The 20,691-nt window shown below is 48.9% G+C and overlaps 1 protein-coding gene across 1 annotated transcript in view; it reads right to left on the bottom strand.

Annotated features, from left to right (window-relative positions):
• LOC311149451 (filamin-A-like) overlaps positions 1-20,691 on the bottom strand; it is a 114,605-nt gene that overhangs the window by 89,666 nt on the left and 4,248 nt on the right. The window contains 1 exon segment of the mRNA XM_084186650.1: positions 5,230-5,761. Within this exon segment, the coding sequence (XP_084042776.1) occupies positions 5,230-5,599 (370 nt within the window). The 5' untranslated portion in view covers positions 5,600-5,761.

Here is a 20,691-nt window from a genome sequence, read left to right as displayed (position 1 = left end):
GGGCTACAGGGCTAGAGGGGCTACAGGGCTAGAGGGGCTAGAGGGGCTACAGGGCTAGAGGGGCTACAGGGCTAGAGGGGCTACAGGGCTAGAGGGGCTAGAGGGGCTACAGGGCTAGAGGGGCTACAGGGCTAGAGGGGCTAGAGGGGCTAGAGGGCTAGAGGGGCTACAGGGCTAGAGGGGCTACAGGGCTAGAGGGGCTACAGGGCTAGAGGGGCTACAGGGCTAGAGGGCTAGAGGGGCTACAGGGCTAGAGGGGCTACAGGGCTAGAGGGGCTACAGGGCTAGAGGGGCTACAGGGCTAGAGGGGCTACAGGGTCTAGAGGGGCTACAGGGCTAGAGGGGCTACAGGGCTAGAGGGGCTACAGGGGCTACAGGGCTAGAGGGGCTAGAGGGGCTACAGGGCTAGAGGGGCTACAGGGCTAGAGGTGCTACAGGGCTACAGGGCTAGAGGGGCTACAGGGGCTACAGGGCTACAGGGTTAGAGGGGCTACAGGGGCTACAGGGCTAGAGGGGCTACAGGGTTAGAGGGGCTACAGGGGCTACAGGGCTAGAGGGGCTACAGGGCTAGAGGGGCTACAGGGCTAGAGGGGCTACAGGGCTAGAGGGGCTAGAGGGGCTACAGGGGCTACAGGGCTAGAGGGGCTACAGGGCTACAGGGGCTACAGGGCTAGAGGGGCTACAGGGCTAGAGGGGCTACAGGGCTAGAGGGGCTACAGGGCTAGAGGGGCTACAGGGCTAGAGGGGATACAGGGCTACAGGGGCTACAGGGCTAGAGGGGCTACAGGGGCTACAGGGCTAGAGGGGCTACAGGGCTACAGGGCTAGAGGGGCTACAGGGCTAGAGGGGCTACAGGGCTACAGGGCTAGAGGGGCTACAGGGCTAGAGGGGCTACAGGGCTACAGGGCTAGAGGGGCTACAGGGCTAGAGGGGCTACAGGGCTAGAGGGGCTACAGGGGCTACAGGGCTAGAGGGGCTACAGGGCTACAGGGCTAGAGGGGCTACAGGGCTAGAGGGGCTACAGGGCTAGAGGGGCTACAGGGGCTACAGGGCTAGAGGGGCTACAGGGCTAGAGGGGCTACAGGGGCTACAGGGCTAGAGGGGCTAGAGGGGCTACAGGGCGAGAGGGGCTACAGGGCTAGAGGGGCTAGAGGGCTAGAGGGGCTACAGGGCTAGAGGGGCTACAGGGGCTACAGGGCTACAGGGTTAGAGGGGCTACAGGGGCTACAGGGCTAGAGGGGCTACAGGGTTAGAGGGGCTACAGGGGCTACAGGGCTAGAGGGGCTACAGGGCTAGAGGGGCTACAGGGCTAGAGGGGCTACAGGGCTAGAGGGGCTAGAGGGGCTACAGGGGCTACAGGGCTAGAGGGGCTACAGGGCTAGAGGGGCTACAGGGCTAGAGGGGCTACAGGGCTAGAGGGGCTACAGGGCTAGAGGGCTAGAGGGGATACAGGGCTACAGGGGCTACAGGGCTAGAGGGGCTACAGGGGCTACAGGGCTAGAGGGGCTACAGGGCTACAGGGCTAGAGGGGCTACAGGGCTAGAGGGGCTACAGGGCTAGAGGTGCTACAGGGCTAGAGGGGCTACAGGGTTAGAGGGGCTACAGGGCTAGAGGGGCTACAGGGCTAGAGGGGCTACAGGGCTAGAGGGGCTACAGGGGCTACAGGGCTAGAGGGGCTACAGGGCTAGAGGGGCTACAGGGGCTACAGGGCTAGAGGGGCTACAGGGCTAGAGGGGCTACAGGGCTAGAGGGGCTACAGGGTTAGAGGGGCTAGAGGGCTAGAGGGGCTACAGGGCTAGAGGGGATACAGGGCTAGAGGGGCTACAGGGCTAGAGGGGCTACAGGGCTAGAGGGGCTACAGGGGCTACAGGGCTAGAGGGGCTACAGGGCTAGAGGGGCTACAGGGCTAGAGGGGCTACAGGGCTAGAGGGGCTACAGGGCTAGAGGGGCTACAGGGCTAGAGGGGCTACAGGGCTAGAGGGGCTACAGGGCTAGAGGGGCTACAGGGCTACAGGGGCTAGAGGGGATACAGGGGCTACAGGGCTAGAGGGGCTAGAGGGGCTACAGGGCTAGAGGGGCTACAGGGCTAGAGGGGCTAGAGGGGCTACAGGGCTAGAGGGGCTACAGGGCTAGAGGGGCTACAGGGCTAGAGGGGCTAGAGGGGCTACAGGGCTAGAGGGGCTACAGGGCTAGAGGGGCTAGAGGGGCTAGAGGGCTAGAGGGGCTACAGGGCTAGAGGGGCTACAGGGCTAGAGGGGCTACAGGGCTAGAGGGGCTACAGGGCTAGAGGGGCTACAGGGCTAGAGGGGCTACAGGGGCTACAGGGCTAGAGGGGCTACAGGGCTAGAGGGGCTACAGGGCTAGAGGGGCTACAGGGCTAGAGGGGCTACAGGGTCTAGAGGGGCTACAGGGCTAGAGGGGCTACAGGGCTAGAGGGGCTACAGGGGCTACAGGGCTAGAGGGGCTAGAGGGGCTACAGGGCTAGAGGGGCTACAGGGCTAGAGGTGCTACAGGGCTACAGGGCTAGAGGGGCTACAGGGGCTACAGGGCTACAGGGTTAGAGGGGCTACAGGGGCTACAGGGCTAGAGGGGCTACAGGGTTAGAGGGGCTACAGGGGCTACAGGGCTAGAGGGGCTACAGGGCTAGAGGGGCTACAGGGCTAGAGGGGCCACAGGGCTAGAGGGGCTAGAGGGGCTAGAGGGGCTACAGGGCTAGAGGGGCTACAGGGCTAGAGGGGCTACAGGGCTAGAGGGGCTACAGGGCTACAGGGCTAGAGGGGCTACAGGGCTAGAGGGGCTACAGGGCTAGAGGGGCTACAGGGCTACAGGGCTAGAGGGGCTACAGGGCTAGAGGGGCTACAGGGCTAGAGGGGCTACAGGGGCTACAGGGCTAGAGGGGCTACAGGGCTAGAGGGGCTACAGGGCTACAGGGCTAGAGGGGCTACAGGGCTAGAGGGGCTACAGGGCTAGAGGGGCTACAGGGCTACAGGGCTACAGGGCTAGAGGGGCTACAGGGCTACAGGGCTACAGGGCTAGAGGGGCTACAGGGCTAGAGGGGCTACAGGGGCTACAGGGCTAGAGGGGCTAGAGGGCTAGAGGGGCTACAGGGCGAGAGGGGCTACAGGGCTAGAGGGGCTAGAGGGCTAGAGGGGCTACAGGGCGAGAGGGGCTACAGGGCTAGAGGGGCTACAGGGCTAGAGGGGCTACAGGGCTAGAGGGGCTACAGGGGCTACAGGGCGAGAGGGGCTACAGGGCTAGAGGGGCTACAGGGCTAGAGGGGCTACAGGGCTAGAGGGGCTACAGGGCTAGAGGGGCTACAGGGCTAGAGGGGCTACAGGGCTAGAGGGGCTACAGGGCTAGAGGGGCTACAGGTGCTACAGGGCTAGAGGGCTAGAGGTGCTACAGGGCTAGAGGGGCTACAGGGCTACAGGGCTAGAGGGGCTACAGGGCTAGAGGGGCTACAGGGCTAGAGGTGCTGTAGTAACAGGGTGTAGGTCAGGGTTCCCCAACTGGCGGCGCGCTTGGTTTTATTTGGCCCCCCAAGTCCTCTGAGCCAAAAATTATATATCTATATATACTCTTTTTTTTATTGTGGAATTTTCATTGTTAGACATAAGACTGTAAAAACACCAGGAAATCAGCTCCAAGTTATTTTAATTTAAGCAATCTGTTTCCAAGTATTCCCACACATAATAGAGAGACACGTGATCGTTTGCGCTTCTTGCGGTCAATTTGCAGTCTACAAATTATTTGTAATTATGTTCCGGCCCTCCCACCATCCGCTGAAGAAAAAAGACATCTAGTTGATCAACCCTGGTTAGAGGAGCAGTTCTTTCACATAACATGTTCTAGCCATTCTGTATCTGCACATCTATCATTGTCTACCCATACATATGTATTTGACCCTCTCCTTTCTCCACCACCACAGATAATCCTGTGATTCAAAATGAAGAATGTCCCAACTCCTAAACTACAGGCAGAAGTCATTCTACAGGGGGCAGGGGCAGTTTTGCGTAACTGTATGTCGTTATTGCGTACCGTTCCGGCTAGCTCAGCTCAGTACACACACTGCTGTTCCCATCAGTCAGCCTATAGCATTAGCCTAGCCTATTGTAGCATATAGCATTAGCCTAGCCTACTGTAGCATATAGCATACCGCCAAGCCTACTGTAGCATATAGCCTATTGTAGCATATAGCATTAGCCTAGCCTACTGTAGCATATAGCATACCGCCAAGCCTACTGTAGCATATAGCCTATTGTAGCATATAGCATTAGCCTAGCCTACTGTAGCATATAGCCTATCGTCTAGTCTACTGTAGGAACAACACTAGCTCAACCACAGGCACTGGACACTGATCAATTGACAGATACAAGCTTCCACATCTTTACTTGACTACTATCTCCTAAACTGGTCGCTCTACTCAGTCATCTCCCATCCAGAGCCTGACCAGGACCGACCCTGCCTAGCTTCAGAGGCAAACCAGCAGTGGGATGCCAGGTGGTATTTCTGCTGGAATGAATGAAAAAAACGTGCAACCGCAAAAAAAAGGCAGCAAAGGCCAGGGTGACAACCAAAGACAGGGACAATGCAGGCAAAGAGGGAGGCTTTTGATCATTTACAATATGATTATTTCCTTGCATTGTTATTTATTTATTTCAGTACCTTGGGTTTATGTTATACTTTCAATATCATTATTTTTGTTTGAAATATTACATTTTGTTCTCGACTTCAGAAGTTCTGCGTGATATTAACGGCACAAAAGTAACTCCATACGGTTCAATGATCATAGGGTCTTACAGGAGGCACGTATGGGTCTAAAAGGAGCTTAAAATCGCCATTGCATTATGGTTCTCAAAAATGGTTTGTGATACAAATGTAAAATGCATTCCTCCCAATTAAGTGTCTGTGAGAATTGCCAGAACAATCCGACACCAAAAATATTTTCGGATCACACTGGCGTGGAATCGCCCCGCTTGATGTTTATACCTCGGTCAATAGAGTAGCCTACTACAGTACCTTTTAGACCAATCTATGGACCGCTGCTGGATGTAAAGTAGCCCACAGTAGGTCTATCTATAGCAGCCTAACTACGGAGTATTATTGGAGTCTACAGTAGCCTAACGGTTCCACCCACCTATATGGTAGGGAAGGCTACACTTGAATGAACAGTCACCCTCCTATCAACACCAGCATGATATAACGTTACAGTAGAACTTTTTGACCCACCTATAGACACCAGCTTGATGTTCTCCTTGTCTAGGAACTCGAGCGCCACCGAGACGTTCTCGAGCTGCATCTGTCGGAAGGTGGGCCGCTGGTTGTATTTCCTGAACATCTTCTTCTGGCTCAACACCTCGAGGAGTCCGATCAGCCGCAGCCCGTCACCCAGGTCCGTCTGGAGATTGGCGATCCGTTTGTTGACGCATTTCAGATGCTCGTTACACCAGCGGGTGAACGTGTTCTGTTGGATCTTCTTCCACGGCGCGTCCTCGGCGAGGTCCTTCTCTGTAGCGGGCATGTCTGCGTCTTTGTCCGGGGAAAGGGCGTTGAATGCAGGCTGGGCCGACTGGTGCTGGCGGAGGTGGGAACCACTCATTTTTATGCCGTCGGGTCTCTCTCCGTTCGCTGGCTGGGGTTTAGAGGTGGAGTCTGTTGGATGACCGCTCCCTCTCTCTCTCTTCTCTCTCTCTCTCTTCTCTCTCTCTCTCTTCTCTCTCTCTCTCTTCTCTCTCTCTCGCTGCTGTGCTTAAGTTTGTGGCTGTGGGATAAAGGAAAGAGACAGAGGAATGAGAACTAGGGAAAATAATGGATCGCCTGGAGTTGTGTATTTGTGGAGTTTTATAAGAACAGAAAACTCCATGAGAGTTAAGTTTGTCGCGCTGGTGACACCGCTGTAAACTATACAGAGAGTTGGGGGAGAGAAGCTCCAATTCCCTTCATTCGCACATTACTGTAATTATAAGATTAGGCCTATACTCTGTCTCTACAATTAGTGTTCAGCTATGATGCATGTTACCAGAAGTATAGCCTATCACAAAACAGGATCATTTAACCAGCTTCCTAAATATTCTGAAAATAAATGCAGATTTCCCACTTCATGCAGACAGTTAACATGGGATGGGCATGCATGGTATGACTGACTCGACCAAACCAACATACACTACCAGTCAAAAGTTTGGACACCTACTCATTCAAGGGTTTTTCTTTATTTTTACATTGTAGAATAATAGTGAAGACATCAAAACTATGAAATAACACATATGGAATCATGTAGTAAAATAGTTTTTTTATATTTGAGATTCTTCAAATAGCCACCCTTTGCCTTGATGACAGCTTTGCACACTCTTGGCATTCTCTCATCCTGCTTCATGAGGTGTGTGTGTGTGTTTTTGGTTGTTCAGTCAATTAGATCAGGGTCTCCCAAACTCGGTCTTGGCCACCAAAGCTTAATGATGAGTTGGTTATTTGAATAAGCTGTGTAGTGCTAGAGCAAAAACCAAAACGTGCACGGGGGGGGTGTTGGGCTAGGGCTGGACGCAGGTGGGACCTCAGGACTGAGTTTGGGAAACCCTGAATTAGACCATGCCCATTTCAAGCTTATCTTTAAAAATATATACAGTACCAGTCAAAAGTTTGGACACCTACTCATTCAAGGATTTTTCTTTATTTTTTCTATTTTCTACATTGTAGAATAATAGTGAAGACATCAAAACTATGAAATATCACATATGGAATCATGTAGTTACCAAAAAAGTGTTAAACAAATAATAAAATATGTAATATTTGAGATTCTTCAAAGTAGCCACCCTTTGCCTTGATGACAGCTTTGCACACTCTTGGCATTCTCTCAACCAGCTTCACCTGGAATGCTTTTCCAAAAGTCTTGAAGGAGTTCCCACATATGCTGAGCACTTGTTGCCGTCCAACTCATCCCAAACCATCTCAATTCGTTTGAGGTCGGGGGATTGTGGAGGCCAGGTCATCTGATGCAGCACTCCACCACTCTCCTTCTTGGTCAAATAGCCCTTACACAGCCTGGAGGTGTGTTGGGTCATTGTCCTGTTGAAAAACTGGCTCTAACCAGAATAGAAAGAGGAATGGGAGGCCCCGGTGCACAACTGAGCAAGAGGACAAATACATTAGAGTGTCTAAAAGGTCAGCATCCCGGAGTCGCCTCTTCACTGTTGACGTTGAGAGGGTACTATTTAATGAAGCTGCCAGTTGAGGACCTGTGAGGCGCCTGTTTCTCAAACTAGACACTCTAATGTATTTGTCCTCTTGCTCAGTTGTGCACCGGGGCCTCCCACTCCTCTTTCTATTCTGGTTAGAGCCAGTTTGCGCTGTTTTGTGAAGGGAATAGTACACAGCGTTGTACGAGATCTTCAGTTTCTTGGCAATTTCTCGCATTGAATAGCCTTCATTTCTCAGAACAAGAATAGACTGACGAGTTTCAGAAGAAAGGTATTTGTTTCTGGCCATTTTGAGCCTGTAATCGAACCCACAATTGCTGATGCTCCAGATACTCAACTAGTCTGGTCCTCTGTAGCTCAATTGGTAGAGCATGGTGCTTGTAACGCCAGGGTAGTGGGTTCGATCCCCGGGACCACCCATACGTAAAAATGTATGCACACATGACTGTAAGTCACTTTGGATAAAAGCGTCTGCTAAATGGATTATTATAATTATATTAGTCTCTAGAAGGCCAGTTTTATTGCTTCTTTAATCAGCATAACAGTTTTTAGCTGTGCTAACATAATTGCAAAAGGGTTTTCTAATGATCAATTAGCCTTTTAAAATGATAAACTTGGATTAGCAAACACAACGTGCCATTGGAACACAGGACTGATGGTTGCTGATAATGGGCCTCTGTACGCCTATGTAGATATTCCATTAAAAATCAGCTGTTTCCAGCTACAATAGCCATTTACAACATTAACAATGTCTACACTGTATTTCTGATTAATTTGATGTTATTTTAATGGACAAAAAAATTGCTTTTCTTTCGAAAACAAGGACATTTCTAAGTGACCCCAAACTTTTGAACGGTAGTGTATATATTTCAGAATATTTAGGCAAGTTAGCTGACTAACTCCTCTGGAGCTGTCTCTCTCCTCCTGCTGACTGGCTACCCTCTCCTCTGGAGCTGTCTCTCTCCTCCTGCTGACTGGCTACCCTCTCCTCTGGAGCTGTCTCTCTCCTCCTGCTGACTGGCTACCCTCTCCTCTGGAGCTGTCTCTCTCCTCCTGCTGACTGGCTACCCTCTCCTCTGGAGCTGTCTCTCTCCTACTGCTGACTGACTGGCTACCCTCTCCTCTGGAGCTGTCTCTCTCCTCCTGCTGACTGGCTGGCTGGCCTCTGGAGCTGTCTCTCTCCTCCTGCTGACTGGCTACCCTCTCCTCTGGAGCTGTCTCTCTCCTCCTGCTGACTGGCTACCCTCTCCTCTGGAGCTGTCTCTCTCCTCCTGCTGACTGGCTACCCTCTCCTCTGGAGCTGTCTCTCTCCTCCTGCTGACTGGCTACCCTCTCCTCTGGAGCTGTCTCTCTCCTCCTGCTGACTGGCTACCCTCTCCTCTGGAGCTGTCTCTCTCCTCCTGCTGACTGGCTACCCTCTCCTCTGGAGCTGTCTCTCTCCTCCTGCTGACTGGCTACCCTCTCCTCTGGAGCTGTCTCTCTCCTCCTGCTGACTGGCTACCCTCTCCTCTGGAGCTGTCTCTCTCCTACTGCTGACTGGCTACCCTCTCCTCTGGACCTGTCTCTCTCCTCCTGCTGACTGGCTACCCTCTCCTCTGGAGCTGTCTCTCTCCTCCTGCTGACTGGCTGGCTGGCCTCTGGAGCTGTCTCTCTCCTCCTGCTGACTGGCTACCCTCTCCTCTGGAGCTGTCTCTCTCCTACTGCTGACTGGCTACCCTCTCCTCTGGAGCTGTCTCTCTCCTCCTGCTGACTGGCTACCCTCTCCTCTGGAGCTGTCTCTCTCCTCCTGCTGACTGGCTGGCTACCCTCTCCTCTGGAGCTGTCTCTCTCCTCCTGCTGACTGGCTACCCTCTCCTCTGGAGCTGTCTCTCTCCTCCTGCTGACTGGCTACCCTCTCCTCTGGAGCTGTCTCTCTCCTCCTGCTGACTGGCTGGCTGGCCTCTGGACCTGTCTCTCTCCTCCTGCTGACTGGCTGGCTACCCTCTCCTCTGGAGCTGTCTCTCTCCTCCTGCTGACTGGCTACCCTCTCCTCTGGAGCTGTCTCTCTCCTCCTGCTGACTGGCTACCCTCTCCTCTGGAGCTGTCTCTCTCCTCCTGCTGACTGGCTACCCTCTCCTCTGGAGCTGTCTGTCTCCTCCTGCTGACTGGCTACCCTCTCCTCTGGAGCTGTCTCTCTCCTCCTGCTGACTGGCTACCCTCTCCTCTGGAGCTGTCTCTCTCCTCCTGCTGACTGGCTACCCTCTCCTCTGGAGCTGTCTCTCTCCTCCTGCTGACTGGCTACCCTCTCCTCTGGAGCTGTCTGTCTCCTCCTGCTGACTGGCTACCCTCTCCTCTGGAGCTGTCTCTCTCCTCCTGCTGACTGGCTACCCTCTCCTCTGGAGCTGTCTCTCTCCTCCTGCTGACTGGCTACCCTCTCCTCTGGAGCTGTCTCTCTCCTCCTGCTGACTGGCTACCCTCTCCTCTGGAGCTGTCTCTCTCCTCCTGCTGACTGGCTACCCTCTCCTCTGGAGCTGTCTCTCTCCTCCTGCTAACTGGCTGGCTACCCTCTCCTCTGGAGCTGTCTGTCTCCTCCTGCTGACTGGCTACCCTCTCCTCTGGAGCTGTCTGTCTCCTCCTGCTGACTGGCTACCCTCTCCTCTGGAGCTGTCTGTCTCCTCCTGCTGACTGGCTACCCTCTCCTCTGGAGCTGTCTCTCTCCTCCTGCTGACTGGCTACACACACTGAATTATGTGACTGACTTGAGAGAGAGTCCCATTTTTTTTTTGTTGCAAACACACACACACGCATGCATGCACACACACAACCCCCAAAAACATGTATGAACAAGTCATAAGCGATGGCAAAAGGTGTAGAATTGCAGGAAATTATATTTAAAACTGCAAAATTATCTCTCAGCCTCATGACAAAATTTGTTGAAATGCAGGAGGTTAGCTGTGTTCCTACCCACTGGAGGTAGGTGCCCCAGGGACTCAAATGCGGTAGTCCGGCCCTGGAGCTAATTACTCATCATTACCAAAGTCTCCTCTGTTACACAGATAACACATTCAGATAACACATTCAGATAACACATTCAGATAAACAGTAACTGTAGTGTGTAAAATAGATAGGATTGTCTGTCAGGTAGGGGAATGGGATGATCAACCTCTCGCCTCCCTGAATACAAGACAGGTGTCACTCAGTGATGTAATCAGTGATACTAGTGGCATGACAAATAATGATCACCTGATTGTCACGTTCGTTGAGTACAGGATTGGACCAAAGTGCAGCGTGGTATGCGTACATGTTTGTTTATTATATAAACACCGACAAAGTAACGTGAAGTTCTAAAGGCTAAACATCAAACAAGCCAAATACACAGAAACAAGATCCCACAACATAGGTAGGCAAAATGGCTGCCTAAGTATGATCCCCAATCAGAGACAACGATCGACAGCTGCCTCTGATTGGGAACCACACCCGGCCAACATAGAACTACAATATCTAGATCTACACATAGAATCTATCCATAGATATTCACACCCTGACCAAACCAACTAGAGATCTCTATGTCAGGGCGTGACAGTACTCCCCCCCAAAGGTGCGTACTCCGGCCGCACCAACCTGACTCATTAGGGGAGGGTCCGGGTGGGCATTCAGCCTCGGTGGCGGCTCCGGGTGCGACGTCAACCGTACTGTCCTCTCCTTTTCTGGCTCCCCGTTGCACCCCTGGTCCGGTCTGGACCTCGGCGCGATGCTTCCCCTCTCAGTCCTCCCACGATGCACCAAGCCCTGTCTGGACCCTGGTGTGGGAGCCCTCGACCCTGGAGAGGGGCTGACATCTGGACCCGGCCCGGCAGTCCTCCCACGATGCACCAAGCCCTGTCTGGACCCTGGTGTGGGAGGCCCCGACCCTGGAGAGGGGTTGACGTCTGGTTCTGGCTCTGCAGTCCTCCCGCGATGCACCAAGTCCTGTCTGGACCCTGGTGTGGGAGGCCCCGACCCTGGAGAGGGGTTGACGTCTGGTTCTGGCTCTGCAGTCCTCCCGCGATGCACCAAGTCCTGTCTGGACCCTGGTGTGGGAGAGTAGACGACCGGACCCGGACTGGGCACCGGTAGAGCGGACTGCTCTGGCACTGGAGTGGAGCAGCTGACCGGGGCTGGACTAGGCACCGGTGGAGCGGACTGCTCTGGCATTGGACTGGAGCAGCTAACCGGAGCTGAACTGGACCCCGGTGGAGCGGACTACTCTGGCTCTGGACTGGAGCAGCTGACCGGGGCTGGACTAGGCACCGGTGGAGCGGACTGCTCTGGCATTGGACTGGAGCAGCTAACCGGAGCTGAACTGGACCCCGGTGGAGCGGACTACTCTGGCTCTGGACTGGAGCAGCTGACCGGGGATGGACTAGGCTCCGGTGGAGCGGACTGCTCTGGCACTGGAGTGGACCGTACCGGGCTGGGGACACGCACCACTGGTTTGGTGCGAGGAGCAGGTACGGGGCCTACCGGGCTGGAGACACGCACCACTGGTTTGGTGCAAGGAGCAGGCACGGGCCGTACCGGGCTGGGGACACGCACCACTGGTTTGGTGCGAGGAGCAGGTACGGGGCGGGGCGCACCGGGCTGGAGAAACACACCACTGGGTTGGTGCGAGGAGCAGGCACGGAGCGCACCGGGCTGGAGACACGCAACACTGGGTTGGTGCGAGGATCAGGCACGGGCCGTACCGGGCTGGAGACACGCACCACTGGGTTGGTGCGAGGAGCAGGTACGGGGCGGGCCGCACCGGGCTGGAGACACGCACCACTGGGTTGGTGCGAGGAGCAGGTACGGGCCATACCTGTCTGTGAAGGCGCACTGCGTAAAGCCGGCGTATAGCCTGGTGCCTGCACAGTCACACGCTCCTCTAGGCCCTCTCCTATTCTCGCTATACACCAAGTCACTTGGCTCTGTCATATCCTCACATGGCCTCTCCTATCATTGCTACGCTGACGACACAAAACTAATCTTCTCCTTTCCCCCTTCTGATAACCAGGTGGCGAATCGCATCTCTGCATGTCTGGCAGACATATCAGTATGGATGACGGATCACCACCTCAAGCTGAACCTCGGCAAGACGGAGCTGCTCTTCCTCCCGGGGAAGGACTGCCCGTTCCATGATCTCGCCATCACGGTTGACAACTCCGTTGTGTCCTCCTCCCAGAGTGCGAAGAGCCTTGGCGTGACCCTGGACAACACCCTTTCGTTCTCCGCTAACATCAAGGCGGTGACCCGATCCTGCAGGTTCATGCTCTACAACATTCGGAGAGTACGACCCTGCCTTACACAGGAAGCGGCACAGGTCCTAATCCAGGCACTTGTCATCTCCCGTCTGGATTACTGCAACTCGCTGTTGGCTGGCCTCCCTGCCTGTGCCATTAAACCCCTACAACTCATCCAGAATGCCGCAGCCCGTCTGGTGTTCAACCTTCCCAAGTTCTCTCACGTCACCCCCCTCCTCCGCACACTCCACTGGCTTCCAGTTGAAGCTCGCATCCGTTACAAGACCATGGTGCTTGCCTATGGAGCAGTGAGGGGAACGGCACCTCCGTACCTTCGGGCTCTGATCAGTCCCTACACCCAAACGAGGGCATTGCGTTCATCCACCTCTGGCCTGCTGGCTCCCCTACCTCTGCGGAAGCATAGTTCCCGCTCAGCCCAGTCAAAACTGTTCGCTGCTCTGGCACCCCAATGGTGGAACAAGCTCCCTCACGACGCCAGGACAGCGGAGTCACTCACCACCTTCCGGAGACATTTGAAACCCCACCTCTTTAAAGAATACCTGGGATAGGATAAAGTAATCCTTCCACCACCCCCCCCCCCCCCCAAAAAAAAAAAAAAAAAAAAAAAAAGGTGTAAAGTGGTTATCCCACTGGCTATAGGGTGAATGCACCAATTTGTAAGTCGCTCTGGATAAGAGCGTCTGCTAAATGACGTAAATGTGCCCTTGAGCAAGGCACTTAACCCTAATTGCTCCTGTAGGTCGCTCTGGATAAGAGCGTCTGCTAAATGACTAAAATGTAATGTAAATGTAAGGTAGGCAACATGGCTGCCTAAGGATGATCCCCAATCAGAGACAACGATCGACAGCTGCCTCTGATTGGGGACCACACCCGGCCAACATAGATCTACACATTCTAGATCTACACATAGAATCTATCCATAGATATTCACACCCTCACCAAACCAATTAGAGATCTCTATGTCAGGGCGTGACACTGATAGACTACTGCTGTAATATACCCTTCACTGTTATTCACCTGATAGACTACTGCTGTAATATACCCTTCACTGTTATTCACCTGATAGACTACTGCTGTAATATACCCTTCATTGTTATTCACCTGACTACTGCTGTAATATACCCTTCACTGTTATTCACCTGATAGACTACTGCTGTAATATACCCTTCACTGTTATTCACCTGATAGACTACTGCTGTAATATACCCTTCACTGTTATTCACCTGATAGACTACTGCTGTAACATACCCTTCACTGTTATTCACCTGATAGACTACTGCTGTAATATACCCTTCACTGTTATTCACCTGACTACTGCTGTAATATACCCTTCACTGTTATTCACCTGATAGACTACTGCTGTAATATACCCTTCACTGTTATTCACCTGATAGACTACTGCTGTAATATACCCTTCACTGTTATTCACCTGATAGACTACTGCTGTAATATACCCTTCACTGTTATTCACCTGATAGACTACTGCTGTAATATACCCTTCACTGTTATTCACCTGATAGACTACTGCTGTAATATACCCTTCACTGTTATTTACCTGATAGACTACTGCTGTAATATACCCTTCACTGTTATTCACCTGACTACTGCTGTAATATACCCTTCACTGTTATTCACCTGATAGACTACTGCTGTAATATACCCTTCACTGTTATTCACCTGATAGACTACTGCTGTAACATACCATTCACTGTTAATCACCTGATAGACTACTGCTGTAACATACCCTTCACTGTTATTCACCTGATAGACTACTGCTGTAATATACCCTTCACTGTTATTCACCTGATAGACTACTGCTGTAACATACCCTTCACTGTTATTTACCTGATAGACTACTGCTGTAATATACCCTTCACTGTTATTCACCTGATAGACTACTGCTATAATATACCCTTCACTGTTATTCACCTGATAGACTACTGCTGGAATATACCCTTCACTGTTATTCACCTGATAGACTACTGCTGTAACATACCCTTCACTGTTATTCACCTGATAGACTACTGCTGTAACATACCCTTCACTGTTATTCACCTGATAGACTACTGCTGTAATATACCCTTCACTGTTATTCACCTGATAGACTACTGCTGTAACATACCCTTCACTGTTATTCACCTGATAGACTACTGCTGTAACATTCCCTTCACTGTTATTCACCTGATAGACTACTGCTGTAACATACCCTTCACTGTTATTCACCTGATAGACTACTGCTGTAATATACCCTTCACTGTTATTCACCTGACTACTGCTGTAATATACCCTTCACTGTTATTCACCTGATAGACTACTGCTGTAATATACCCTTCACTGTTATTCACCTGACTACTGCTGTAATATACCCTTCACTGTTATTCACCTGATAGACTACTGCTGTAATATACCCTTCACTGTTATTCACCTGATAGACTACTGCTGTAACATACCCTTCACTGTTATTCACCTGATAGACTACTGCTGTAATATACCCTTCACTGTTATTCACCTGATAGACTACTGCTGTAATATACCCTTCACTGTTATTCACCTCTGGCCTGCTGGCTCCCCTACCTCTGCGGAAGCATAGTTCCCGCTCAGCCCAGTCAAAACTGTGTAAGTCGCTCTGGATAAGTCGCTCTGGATAAGAGCGTCTGCTAAATAACTAAAATGTAAATGATGTAAATGTAATTCACCTGATAGACTACTGCTGTAACATACCCTTCACTGTTATTCACCTGATAGACTACTGCTGTAATATACCCTTCACTGTTATTCACCTGACTACTGCTGTAATATACCCTTAACTGTTATTCACCTGATAGACTACTGCTGTAATATACCCTTCACTGTTATTCACCTGATAGACTACTGCTGTAATATACCCTTCACTGTTATTCACCTGATAGACTACTGCTGTAATATATCCTTCACTGTTATTCACCTGATAGACTACTGCTGTAACATACCCTTCACTGTTATTCACCTGATAGACTACTGCTGTAACATACCCTTCACTGTTATTCACCTGATAGACTACTGCTGTAATATACCCTTCACTGTTATTCACCTGACTACTGCTGTAATATACCCTTCACTGTTATTCACCTGATAGACTACTGCTGTAATATACCCTTCACTGTTATTCACCTGATAGACTACTGCTGTAATATACCCTTCACTGTTATTCACCTGATAGACTACTGCTGTAATATACCCTTCACTGTTATTCACCTGACTACTGCTGTAATATACCCTTCACTGTTATTCACCTGACTACTGCTGTAACATACCCTTCACTGTTATTCACCTGATAGACTACTGCTGTAATATACCCTTCACTGTTATTCACCTGACTACTGCTGTAACATACCCTTCACTGTTATTCACCTGATAGACTACTGCTGTAATATACCCTTCACTGTTATTCACCTGATAGACTACTGCTGTAATATACCCTTCACTGTTATTCACCTGATAGACTACTGCTGTAATATACCCTTCACTGTTATTCACCTGATAGACTACTGCTGTAACATACCCTTCACTGTTATTCACCTGACTACTGCTGTAATATACCCTTCACTGTTATTCACCTGATAGACTACTGCTGTAATATACCCTTCACTGTTATTCACCTGATAGACTACTGCTGTAACATACCCTTCACTGTTATTCACCTGACTACTGCTGTAATATACCCTTCACTGTTATTCACCTGACTACTGCTGTAATATACCCTTCACTGTTATTCACCTGACTACTGCTGTAATATACCCTTCACTGTTATTCACCTGACTACTGCTGTAACATACCCTTCACTGTTATTCACCTGATAGACTACTGCTGTGATATACCCTTCACTGTTATTCACCTGACTACTGCTGTAACATACCCTTCACTGTTATTCACCTGATAGACTACTGCTGTAACATACCCTTCACTGTTATTCACCTGATAGACTACTGCTGTAACATACCCTTCACTGTTATTCACCTGATAGACTACTGCTGTAATATACCCTTCACTGTTATTCACCTGACTACTGCTGTAATATACCCTTCACTGTTATTCACCTGATAGACTACTGCTGTAATATACCCTTCGCTGTTATTCACCTGATAGACTACTGCTGTAATATACCCTTCACTGTTATTCACCTGATAGACTACTGCTGTAATATACCCTTCACTGTTATTCACCTGATAGACTACTGCTGTAATATACCCTTCACTGTTATTCACCTGATAGACTACTGCTGTAATATACCCTTCACTGTTATTCACCTGATAGACTACTGCTGTAATATACCCTTCACTGTTATTCACCTGACTACTGCTGTAATATACCCTTCACTGTTATTCACCTGACTACTGCTGTAATATACCCTTCACTGTTATTCACCTGACTACTGCTGTAATATACCCTTCACTGTTATTCACCTGATAGACTACTGCTGTAATATACCCTTCACTGTTATTCACCTGATAGACTACTGCTGTAATATACCCTTCACTGTTATTCATCTGACTACTGCTGTAATATACCCTTCACTGTTATTCACCTGATAGACTACTGCTGTAATATACCCTTCACTGTTATTCACCTGATAGACTACTGCTGTAACATACCCTTCACTGTTATTCACCTGATAGACTACTGCTGTAATATACCCTTCACTGTTATTCACCTGATAGACTACTGCTGTAACATACCCTTCACTGTTATTCACCTGATAGACTACTGCTGTAATATACCCTCCACTGTTATTCACCTGATAGACTACTGCTGTAATATACCCTTCACTGTTATTCACCTGATAGACTACTGCTGTAACATACCCTTCACTGTTATTCACCTGATAGACTACTGCTGTAACATTCCCTTCACTGTTATTCACCTGATAGACTACTGCTGTAACATACCCTTCACTGTTATTCACCTGATAGACTACTGCTGTAATATACCCTTCACTGTTATTCACCTGACTACTGCTGTAATATACCCTTCACTGTTATTCACCTGATAGACTACTGCTGTAACATACCCTTCACTGTTATTCACCTGACTACTGCTGTAATATACCCTTCACTGTTATTCACCTGATAGACTACTGCTGTAATATACCCTTCACTGTTATTCACCTGATAGACTACTGCTGTAACATACCCTTCACTGTTATTCACCTGATAGACTACTGCTGTAATATACCCTTCACTGTTATTCACCTGATAGACTACTGCTGTAATATACCCTTCACTGTTATTCACCTGATAGACTACTGCTGTAACATACCCTTCACTGTTATTCACCTGATAGACTACTGCTGTAATATACCCTTCACTGTTATTCACCTGACTAGTGCTGTAATATACCCTTCACTGTTATTCACCTGATAGACTACTGCTGTAATATACCCTTCACTGTTATTCACCTGATAGACTACTGCTGTAACATACCCTTCACTGTTATTCACCTGATAGACTACTGCTGTAACATACCCTTCACTGTTATTCACCTGATAGACTACTGCTGTAATATACCCTTCACTGTTATTCACCTGACTACTGCTGTAATATACCCTTCACTGTTATTCACCTGATAGACTACTGCTGTAATATACCCTTCACTGTTATTCACCTGATAGACTACTGCTGTAATATACCCTTCACTGTTATTCACCTGATAGACTACTGCTGTAATATACCCTTCACTGTTATTCACCTGATATACTGCTGTAATATACCCTTCACTGTTATTCACCTGATAGACTACTGCTGTAATATACCCTTCACTGTTATTCACCTGATAGACTACTGCTGTAATATACCCTTCACTGTTATTCACCTGACTACTGCTGTAATATACCCTTCACTGTTATTCACCTGATAGACTACTGCTGTAATATACCCTTCACTGTTATTCACCTGATAGACTACTGCTGTAACATACCATTCACTGTTATTCACCTGATAGACTACTGCTGTAACATACCCTTCACTGTTATTCACCTGATAGACTACTGCTGTAATATACCCTTCACTGTTATTCACCTGATAGACTACTGCTGTAACATACCCTTCACTGTTATTTACCTGATAGACTACTGCTGTAATATACCCTTCACTGTTATTCACCTGATAGACTACTGCTATAATATACCCTTCACTGTTATTCACCTGATAGACTACTGCTGTAATATACCCTTCACTGTTATTCACCTGATAGACTACTGCTGTAACATACCCTTCACTGTTATTCACCTGATAGACTACTGCTGTAATATACCCTTCACTGTTATTCACCTGATAGACTACTGCTGTAATATACCCTTCACTGTTATTCACCTGATAGACTACTGCTGTAACATACCCTTCACTGTTATTCACCTGATAGACTACTGCTGTAACATTCCCTTCACTGTTATTCACCTGATAGACTACTGCTGTAACATACCCTTCACTGTTATTCACCTGATAGACTACTGCTGTAATATACCCTTCACTGTTATTCACCTGACTACTGCTGTAATATACCCTTCACTGTTATTCACCTGATAGACTACTGCTGTAATATACCCTTCACTGTTATTCACCTGACTACTGCTGTAATATACCCTTCACTGTTATTCACCTGATAGACTACTGCTGTAATATACCCTTCACTGTTATTCACCTGATAGACTACTGCTGTAACATACCCTTCACTGTTATTCACCTGATAGACTACTGCTGTAATATACCCTTCACTGTTATTCACCTGATAGACTACTGCTGTAATATACCCTTCACTGTTATTCACCTGATAGACTACTGCTGTAACATACCCTTCACTGTTATTCACCTGATAGACTACTGCTGTAATATACCCTTCACTGTTATTCACCTGACTACTGCTGTAATATACCCTTCACTGTTATTCACCTGATAGACTACTGCTGTAATATACCCTTCACTGTTATTCACCTGATAGACTACTGCTGTAATATACCCTTCACTGTTATTCACCTGATAGACTACTGCTGTAATATATCCTTCACTGTTATTCACCTGATAGACTACTGCTGTAACATACCCTTCACTGTTATTCACCTGATAGACTACTGCTGTAACATACCCTTCACTGTTATTCACCTGATAGACTACTGCTGTAATATACCCTTCACTGTTATTCACCTGACTACTGCTGTAATATACCCTTCACTGTTATTCACCTGATAGACTACTGCTGTAATATACCCTTCACTGTTATTCACCTGATAGACTACTGCTGTAATATACCCTTCACTGTTATTCACCTGATAGACTACTGCTGTAATATACCCTTCACTGTTATTCACCTGACTACTGCTGTAATATACCCTTCACTGTTATTCACCTGACTACTGCTGTAACATACCCTTCACTGTTATTCACCTGATAGACTACTGCTGTAATATACCCTTCACTGTTATTCACCTGACTACTGCTGTAACATACCCTTCACTGTTATTCACCTGATAGACTACTGCTGTAATATACCCTTCACTGTTATTCACCTGATAGACTACTGCTGTAATATACCCTTCACTGTTATTCACCTGATAGACTACTGCTGTAATATACCCTTCACTGTTATTCACCTGATAGACTACTGCTGTAACATACCCTTCACTGTTATTCACCTGACTACTGCTGTAATATACCCTTCACTGTTATTCACCTGACTACTGCTGTAATATACCCTTCACTGTTATTCACCTGACTACTGCTGTAATATACCCTTCACTGTTATTCACCTGACTACTGCTGTAACATACCCTTCACTGTTATTCACCTGATAGACTACTGCTGTAATATACCCTTCACTGTTATTCACCTGACTACTGCTGTAACATACCCTTCACTGTTATTCACCTGATAGACTACTGCTGTAACATACCCTTCACTGTTATTCACCTGATAGACTACTGCTGTAACATACCCTTCACTGTTATTCACCTGACTACTGCTGTAACATACCCTTCACTGTTATTCACCTGATAGACTACTGCTGTAACATACCCTTCACTGTTATTCACCTGATAGACTACTGCTGTAACATACCCTTCACTGTTATTCACCTGATAGACTACTGCTGTAATATACCCTTCACTGTTATTCACCTGACTACTGCTGTAATATACCTTCACTGTTATTCACCTGATAGACTACTGCTGTAATATACCCTTCACTGTTATTCACCTGATAGACTACTGCTGT

The sequence above is a fragment of the Coregonus lavaretus genome (genome assembly GCF_964263955.1).
Source record: "Coregonus lavaretus genome assembly, chromosome: 22".
In the NCBI taxonomy this organism is placed as follows: Eukaryota; Metazoa; Chordata; class Actinopteri; order Salmoniformes; family Salmonidae; genus Coregonus; species Coregonus lavaretus.
This window is presented reverse-complemented; position numbering and strand designations above follow the sequence as displayed.